Source organism: Coptis chinensis, chromosome 4, assembly GCF_015680905.1.
Source record: "Coptis chinensis isolate HL-2020 chromosome 4, ASM1568090v1, whole genome shotgun sequence".
NCBI classification, from domain to species: domain Eukaryota; kingdom Viridiplantae; phylum Streptophyta; class Magnoliopsida; order Ranunculales; family Ranunculaceae; genus Coptis; species Coptis chinensis.
The window spans coordinates 48,192,918-48,202,823 of NC_141459.1; the positions used below are offsets into that span (position 1 = coordinate 48,192,918).

The 9,906-nt window shown below is 38.4% G+C and overlaps 1 protein-coding gene across 1 annotated transcript; it reads right to left on the minus strand.

Moving 5' to 3' along the window:
- Positions 1 to 1,175: 1,175 nt before the first annotated feature.
- Positions 1,176 to 8,181, minus strand: LOC147503782 (uncharacterized). Its single transcript, XM_086556999.1, has 3 exons — positions 8,045 to 8,181; positions 7,423 to 7,598; positions 1,176 to 4,796 (listed from the first exon to the last, which is right to left on the minus strand). Coding segments are annotated over exons 2-3 (3,414 nt in total). The 5' UTR covers positions 7,425 to 7,598; positions 8,045 to 8,181; the 3' UTR covers positions 1,176 to 1,384.
- Between the last annotated feature and the right edge of the window lie 1,725 nt (positions 8,182 to 9,906).

The window sequence follows — 9,906 nt, forward strand, 5'->3', positions numbered from 1 at the left end:
ATGGCTCTGTCTTGAAACACCCTAAGAAGGTGCGGATTGGTTCGTCACTCTTCTGAGACAGCTGGAAGAGTGAGTTGTGGATGTAGGCAATCTTTAGGGAGAAAAGTGTTTAAGGGATTGAATTGACCGAGTTCGTATAGACGAACTGCCTACGTATCAAGTTCTCTCTGCTGGGGGGAGAGTTGAATTAGGTCATCAGACGTAGTTCCTCCTCTTCTTTATATAGGCAAAGATGCCCATGCTTCCTCCTCTCCCGCATCAGGTCAAGTTCTGGACTTGATGACATTTAAAGAGTCATCAATGCGTCCTGTGAGGAAGTGAGGGTATGCGCAACTGCAGCTCCAGTCTTTAAGGTGATAGCCAGACCATACGTTATTAGCCGTTGGGGTGCTGGCTTATGTGAGCGTTCTGGACGCCTAATGTCCTGGATATGGACGTTCTCCTCTCCCGCATCAGGTCAAGTTCTGGACTTGATGACATTTAAAGAGTCATCAATGCGTCCTGTGAGGAAGTGAGGGTATGCGCAACTGCAGCTCCAGTCTTTAAGGTGATAGCCAGACCATACGTTATTAGCCGTTGGGGTGCTGGCTTATGTGTGCGTTCTGGACGCCTAATGTCCTGGACATGGACGTTCTGGGAGCAGAGCGCTCTGGACGCCTAACGTTCAGGTGCGATGATTTTGCTTGACTTGTATGAACTGATCATAAGCGATTTAGCCGTGTGGATGAGTGTGGTCGTCTTGGTGTGCTGGACACGTATTTCCTATTTACTGTAAGTGTATATTACTCCCTCACAATCCCCATCAAACTTTTGTGTTCATAGGGTGAAGGCATATTACCAGAGGTTTGCCCAATGTGTTTTCAGTTATAATTAATCTGTTTTTGACCAAGAGAGAATGCTTTTGCTACTTATTGGATTTACGTTAGAAGCATATTCATGTGAATATATTTGGTAATATTTTTCTTAATGATTTATTTGTTTTTTCTAAGATAAAATTACACCATCAAAAAAAAGATCATAAGATAAAAATCTATCTAACCAAAAAATTTGCGTCTATTGCTGCTGTTGTTAATTAGATGCTGCACTGTCGATATTTAGCAAAATAACCCCGACGACAGGTTGCATTAAGGGAAATTATGATTACACGTGCATTTTTGCTAGTCCTTATAAAGCTATTGCAACACAAATGAATCCTATTATATTTCTTCAAATCAGTTGACTGCCATCTTCAATATCATCCACCATCGCTTGCAACTGATTATGATTTCATGTTTACAGGATTAAATTCCAGGAGCGCAGGACTATAGGCAACTGAGGAATGCAAAATCAATAGTGTACAGATTTACTTACACATTAGTTGGTCTAGAAAAAATATTCGACTTTCTCAAATGAAATCACCGGTAGAACCGTATAAGTTAATTGTAAATCTTTTAAGATTTCGCTCCTGCAAAGACATTATGGTATCAAGATGGTCTTCAAAGCCAACGATGCTGAGGGTAAGAATCGCTAAGTGCTCCAAGCATCTCATTTCCTTGAGACAGTCGGCAACCATTGGTGAATCCATATTGCATAATAGGCTTCCTTTCATCTGTAATTCCTCAAGACCACAGAGAGACGATATGAGCCCAACTTGTATGTTCTTTAAACTCGTAGTTTCTGACAGGTCAAGGGATCTTAGGCTAAGTAATCCATCCATTCCATGTGGCAATTCTTCGATGGAAGCTCCACGTAGATTTAGAACCCGCAGTTTCTTCAGATTTTCTAGTGATGGTATTTTCTTTAAACTCTTGCAATATTGTAAGAACAACACACGAAGGTTGAGTAGTTCAGCCAGTGATGATGGCAACTCTGTGATACATGAATATGACATATCAAGAACTTCAATTGCTGGCATCATATAAAAGAATGAAGAAGAAATATGTGAAAGAGGATTATCCTGCAGTAACAATGTGGAGAGATCGGGGCAATAGTACTCAATGTCATCAAGAGTATTGATGTGGTTTCTTATCAACGAAATTTTTCTAGAAAACCCCCATTCAAAGAAATATGGTGCTTCCCTTAAGCCTTGGCCAGCTTTAACTAGGAAGTTGGGCTCTCCTCTAATGATGTGAATGGCTAAGTCTCTGAACAAGTCATGCATTTTCAACCATTCATTTCCTTTTCTTGTAAAGGCTTCGAACATGCTTGCATCCTTTAACTCGTCCAATATTCTGAATCCCTCATTTATTTGCATCACCATGTCACCGCCTCCTTTAATAAAATTCTCAGCTATCCAGTACCTAATCAATTCTTCAGACTCGAACAAATAGTCCTCAGGGAAAAATGCAGAATACAAGAAACAATTCCTAATTGCATCATCTTTTAGACGACTATAAACCAGTCTCATAAGAATAAGATTCCTTTCTTCCATATTTCGAATTTTCGTCTGTGTCAATTCTTCCAAAAATTTGTCCCACACCTCGATCTTGATTGCATTTCTCATCGCATGACCCAATGAGATAATAAACACCGGAAGTAAATCACATTCACGTACCATTTCTCTAGCGATAGGTTGGATATCAGGAGTAAGAACCTCTTCACCAACCGTACTAACAAACAAGTCCCATGCTTCCGTCTTGGTCAAAACATCAACTTCGATATTCTTGTTTGTCTTCAATCGCCAACAAACACTCCAAAAACGAGTAGTCACCACAATCTTGCAACCGTTATCTTCATTGGGTAGGGGAATCCCTATCTTCATTAAAGAAATTGGTTGCCACACGTCATCAAAAATGATGAGAAATTTTTTAACCTTCTTCAAACTCCTTAGCAAATAGGCAGCTTGGCTCGCCTCATCCTCGAACTCCATGTTCAACTGCATAGCAATGTCTCTTTGCACTTTTTCTAAGCTCATGTCTTTTGACATGTTAACCCAAATAATCTTATTGAACATTTTAGTTGCTAGAAGCCGATTGTTGGTGTTCATCATTGCGGTAGTTTTTCCAACACCACCTTTTCCATAGACGCCAATTATCCCAACCTTAGGATCCATCAGGTTATCCCAGATCTCATTTAGAGTCGTCTGGATGGAACTACCAAATAATGGTTGAACAGCAACAAAACTTTGTTGTTCAGGTACCATTTGCCAAGCGCTACGTTGGATGTCAGGAGTGAAACCCTTACTATCAAATGAGGTCCACGATTCCTTCTTGGAAAAAACTTCTTCAAAGAAATCAACGTCCTGGTTTGTCTCCATTCGCCTACGGACCTCCCAAAAATCTGATGTCACCATAATCTTGCAACCGTTGCTCTCATTCGGTAGAGGAATCCCTAACTTCTTAAAAGAAATCGTCTTCGACATGTCATAAAAAATGAAAAGAACTTTTTCAAGACTATTTAGCACCCTGGCAGCTTGACTCCTATAGTCCTCATGCATTGGAATGAAAACATCCAATTGCATACCAATGACATCCCACACTTCGTCCACGCTCATGTCTTCTGAACAGTGCACCCATATAATCTTATTAAAGATATTAGTTGCTGCAAGCATATTTCTTATGGTCATCATCGTCGCATTCCTGCTAATGCCGAGCCCCCAAATGCCAACTATACCAACCCTACAATCCATCAGGTTTTCCCAGATCTTTTTCAGAATCCTATGCAAGGAGCCAACTATTAATGGTACAGTCAAAAACTGTTTAAGACGACTATGATTGATTCTCAAAAGTCGAGGGTTCTTTTCTTCCATATCTCGACTCATTGTCAGTGAGGAACTAAATTCCAGCAAAACTTTCTCCCACACCTTGATTTTGACCTCGCCTCTCATAGCGTGGCCTAATGAGACAACAAGGATTGGAAGGCAATCACATTCACGTAGCATTTGTCTTGCGATAGGTTGAATGTCAGGACTCAGGACCTTGTAACCAGCCTTACTAACAAACAAGTCCCATGCTTCCTGTTTGGACAAAACTTCAACTTCAATGTTCTTGTTTGTGCCCATTCGCCAACAGACGTTCCAAAAACGAGTTGTCACCACTATTTTGCAACCATTATCTTCATTGGGTAGGGGAATCCCAACATTCTTCAAAGAAACTGGCTCCCACAAGTCATCAAAAATGATGAGAACTTTCTTGGATTTCTTCAGGCTCTCTAGCAACCTGGCAGCTTGACTGACTTCATCCTCGTGCGTAGGAAGGTAGACGTTTAATTGCATAGCAATGTCGTTGCGTACTTTGTCCAAGCTCAAATCTTTTGACAAGCTAACCCAAATAATCTTATCAAATATTTTAGTTGCTACAAGCCGATTGTGGATGTTCATCATGGTGGCTGTCTTGCCAACACCACCCTTCCCATAGATGCCAACTATCCCAACCATAGGATCCATCAATTGTTCCCAGATCTCATTTAAAGTATTCTGGCTGGAATAGCCAACTAACGTCGGTGCAGCCAAAATCTGTGGTCGATATGGGACCTGCTCAACAAATGGTTCATCTGAGCTGACTAGTCCTTCGAAGAATTGGCTGCTTTCCTGAAGTCGATCCACCTCTTCGGTCATCTTTACAATAAGTTTAGAGTGCTTGTGTTGATGATACAAATTGGCGAAGCATAGCTTATTGTTTTTCTCAAATGATTTTTCGAGTACTCCGACTTGGTTTTTTATTATTTCAACATGTTCTAGCCAAGAAATAACCTGCTCTCTGGGCCTCCTGCGTTGCCCCTCAGTCCTACTCAGATCTTCCTTAATGTCTGTCTCCTTGGCGATGAGATCTTCACATTTACTTCTTAGGATATCCATGCTGGTTTGAGCATGGAGCTTCCTGAGAGGAAAAGAAGCCAAAAGTAATAATCAGTCCCTGAAATTCTCGAAGAATGAAAACAAGTCATTTGTAACTTTACCCAAAAATAAGTGAGAGTTGGTTCACGACAACTATAAAGTAGTACAGTGGGTAATCAGAGTGTTTTATCTATTTTATCGCTATGTAATAGACACGATATACTCATTGTAAGTAGTCTGTTTTGTTGTTGAAAGGAACTACTTTCATTGAAATGTGCATGTGGCACGATATACTCATTGTAAGTAGTCTGTTTTGTTGTTGAAAGGGACTACTTTCATTGAAATGTGCATGTGGGTTGTACTTTAATTGAGATTAATGTGCATGTGGGTTGCATGTATTCTTAAGTAGGTTTTCATGGTATCAAAATGAAGAATAACAAAAAAAAATTAGAATGCACAAATCTTACCTAAGATTATGTAGACTTATTATTAACTTTAGCTTACATAGATATAAAGAAAGTTAATACCAAAATTATAACTCAAAAGGAATAAAAGACGGGCAATTGTATTCCCATCTTCAAACCATAAAATTATTTAATTTATGAATTCATCAATATTACTACATAAACATGCGTCAAAGTCAATAAACAGATAAACCAGCTATTAAATTGAACAGATACGTAACACATAAAGTTTAATATCGGTTTGAGTAATACGAAGCAACTGTTGAAAGATATGTGTTAACATCGGTTGGAGTAATACGGACTAACTGTTGAAAGATATGTGATTATTTAGTTATGGAAAAAACAACAGAGAATGCTATTATCATACGAGTTATGTTCCATTGTTACTGGACTCCTATGGGAAATAATAAGAATATACATTCTTCTTCCTTGTCTATCTAAAGCTAATCTTATAGACACAGTGAGACTTGAAATCGGTTAAAATTAAATCTAGATTAACCATGAATCCCACGTGTACTTTTCTACCTTAATTTCAGGGGAAAATGAATCAAGGTTTTTGTTTGATTGATACTTCAGAGGGGTTATATTGTAATAGCTTCTCTGTGTGTGTACTATCCGGTATGGATTGAAGTCAGCACTCTCTGAGATGTTGCCTAATATTCAGGCCAGTACTAAAAATGGTGATTTGACTGATCTACAGAGGCAGAAATGGAGTACTGGACTGGAAGAGGATCTACTCAATTCTTACTAAACTTGAAAAAGGAGGTGACAAAAAACTGCAGGTCAAAGGTCTAGATCATTTACAATGGTGTAAGGTCAATCCCTCAGGATCGAGCTGCAACAACTTCTTGAAATGGATGGGTTCAATATTGTCAATTTCCATGAACTAAATAAGCCTTCACCTTGAGTTCAAAGATAGATTAATATGGTTGCCAGACATGAAGGGAGAATTCTGTGTCATCAGCATATGGAGAAGTTAAAACCAAGAATTTTAGAGTCCCCTGGTTTAAGCTTGTTTGGAATGAACACATTCATCCTAGAACCTCAGCCTTAATGTCGAAACTATGTCACCGAGTGGCAGCTATTGATCAGAGAGCACAGACAGGTGGTGTTGGGTTTGCATCAAGATGTTGCCGCTGCAAGATGCACGTGCAGTCTGTACAACATATCTTATAACTGCGCTAAATTCTTGTGGTATTGGGTGTCAGCTATTTTGACTTCCACAGCGAAATGCACGCTTGTAGGCATTTCAAGATGGACAGCCCACTAGTGAAACATTTGTGAAATGCCGCAGTGGTGGGAAAAATGCTTGAACTATGGAAACACAGGAATAAAGTACTATTTGAAGAAGAGAAGCTGAACATCAGTTTCTGCAATAAGGAAATCAAGAAGCACGAACACTACAATAGCATTCTCTCTAAGGACAATTTTGTTCACCATGAACCTATTCTTAAGAACTGATGTCGTGGTGTGTATCCCATAGCCCTAGGACTGCTCTCAAGGTCAAAGGTTGCAAGTGTCATCCACCTGATCGAGGCTTTATTAAGATTATCTTTGGATGGGGCCTCAAGTAGGAACCATGGTCAAGCTGGTATTGGGGCTTACATTAGCCAGGAATATTGGAATAGAGACAAACTATATGACTGAGTGCAGTGCTATTACGGACACCTTAGAGGAAGCAATTCTTGTCTTTGACACTGTATCATTATTTTCATTACTTAATGGAAATTCACAGCTTACCTAGCCAAGAAAAAAAAATCCCTTGTCTTTGTGTGTACGTGTCAGAAAGAGAAGGAGAAATAGAGAGAGATACAATTTTTATCCAAATATTGTCATAGCTATTCTAATGTAGTAAATGAAAATGAAATATATCTACCTTTTTAAGGTAAAGAATTTATAGAAAAACAGAGTCTAGAAAATAGAAAAGTTGGCCTTCCATTAGTTCAATACATAATTGTGTTTGTTATTTTGTTTTGATGAATGGATATATGGGCTGACCGGACCTATTTCAAGAACTTCATCAAGGAACCTTGTGTACAGTCTGATGGTGTCTTTATTTCTCATGACAGATTTTATTTGCCATTATTCCTGGTGTCATACTTTAGATAATATTTTAAACTTGAATGTCTTCTCAAAGTCATTTTACTGATTTGCAAGTTATCAGGAAAAAGAGTAAGAATAAAGAATCAGTATGTAACCACTCACATTTGCTCTTGCAAGAGATGCGCCCTAAGAGCTGAGAAATGAGCTAGTCTTCACTTCGTGGGAAGTATACCTCCATCTTGAAGAGTCATCCATCTAAGCAGAACTCCGTTATTGAGGCTAATGCTAATGAATGTAGCTTCCCTTGGTATATCTGTTTGTAAAATTTCTTTTCACCCCTAACATCAACATAAAAAAAACCAAAAGGAACTTTAATTACACAAAATATAAATAGTAGTACTAGTACAACAAATGCTGCTAACAGAAAAGAAGGAATTCAAATAACTTGAGTAATAACTTGTTCAAAAAACACTGATTGCAGAAGCGATTTTCTATTTTCTTTTTTAGCAGATTCTTTTAAGGCCATTGCTAAGAGGTAAGAACTGCTTGCCTTATGATATTTGTAGTTAGTAAGACCCAGAACATGTATCTCTATAATGAAGTAATTAACAAATTATATACTCAATTCTCAAACAAAACCAAAGAACCAATTAACAATGAAGTCTTACATGCCTTGGCAATAAAACAGTATGCGAAGGTTCAAGTGTACAACAGCTCAAACATTGTTCAACTTACAAGAATTTAACGAATTAATCAAAGTGATCACAAAAAGAAAACTTATTACCTTTCATTTTGGGAAGAGTTTGAACACGAATATGAATTTTCAGAGTTTTCATTTCTCGGTTTGATGTGATCAAATGAGGTGGGCGCACTTTTGACCGAAAATAATCAAAAAAATATAACATGCAGCTATCAGTTATTTTTCAGAAGCCGAAATATCGGTTGCCAACCACAATTCATTTGTGCTTTCAGATAAATTTTGATTTAGGCTAAGTCCATTGGAGTTTTAAGGATAGAGAGTACGAAATATCGGTTGCCAATGGTTTGGACTTTGGAACATACTATGCCCACTTCAACTGGGATAGTTTGGAACCATCCAATTCTACTCCACTTCGACCGGGCGCCAAATGACATCCAATTTTTTGGTGGGGACACATACAATTCTACTCTACTTCAACCAGTGCCAAATGACATCCAATTTTTTGGTGGTAACACATACAATTCTACTCCACTTCGACTGGCGCCAAATGACATCCAATTTATCATTATATTCCACTTGAAGTGGCGCCATTTGTTTTCTTCCAAATTACTCCAATTTAACTCGCATGGAATGCACTCCCGTATTCCTCATTATTACTCTAGAGAGTAATATATGGATAGAGAATAAATACCACTTGAACACCCACCACATTTGTAGGAATAGAGAGCCATTGGACTCAAGCTTAGAGGTGGTTATTGGGGGTGGTTGGTAGTTCAATTGTATCCTCCGGATGTGCCAAAGGCTTTAACATATTCTATATGTATATTTACAAACCAACCACATGAAGACACGTGGCAAAGTATTCAGTAACCACAATTATGCTCAGCTCATCTAACAACTCGCTATCTCTTCTCAGATCATCCACAACGACTACTTCTCATCAATAGGGGCGGCTCTGACCCATAGTCAGCCTAGGGCCCCACTTGTTGCAAAAAATTAAGGCCCCAAATTGAATCTTGCACACTACCCTCTAACCCACTATTTTATTTATATTTTTCTGTTTATAACATAACATATTTGGCCCAATTAGCCCTCAAGCCCACCAACTAAGCCTCAAACTCAACAGAAACATAAAACACTAGTCTCCTTCAATTGTTTTTGCGACTATTCATTGGGGTTTGCTCAAAAAGAAAAAAACAATCACTATAACTATAACTAGATAACTGCAAGCAGTGGGGCCGTGAGCAGAGAGTGAAGAAGAGATGGAGGGATGGATTTGTGGGTGGGGAGAGAGAGAGAGTTGGGTTTGGTTGAGAATGAGAGTTGAGCAAGTGAAGAAGAAGAAAAGGGGTTGGGATTGAGGTTTGTTGCTTGCAAATTGTAGGAAACACAAACCAAGAGTTTGCTCCCACTCACTGAAGGAGAGAGGTTGAGGGAAAGTGAAGGCGAAAGATTGAGGACAGACAGACATAAATTTACCAAACTATATTTTAGACTACGCACCCCCCCCCTATGGCCCACCTCTCCCAAAAATGTTCGCTCCGCTTACTTGATTAGTTAGCTTGGCCAAAAGTTGAAATAGGGCATTTACATACACCACTCACCACAGTTTGCATTATTATATATTTTTAAGGTATTATCTCAAATTAAAAATTACTTGAATTGTTTATTCAATTATTTTATTCAAAATATATATTGAGTGTGTGAGTGATAACTGATAAAATATATTTTTTCTTTTTCAGAACATTCTTAGACTTTTAGTTAATTGGTTATCGTCACGAAGAATACTATAAAGTATCTCTCTGGTAGTAATAAGAGAAAAAAGAAGCAAATATTAGACCAACTCACTCAATCTCAGGTTGGAAGCATTTGAAAGTTTTTTTTTTTCTAGCAATAGACAAGCATAAAGTTTTAATGAAAATTTGGTCAGTAACGAAGGTGAAGAT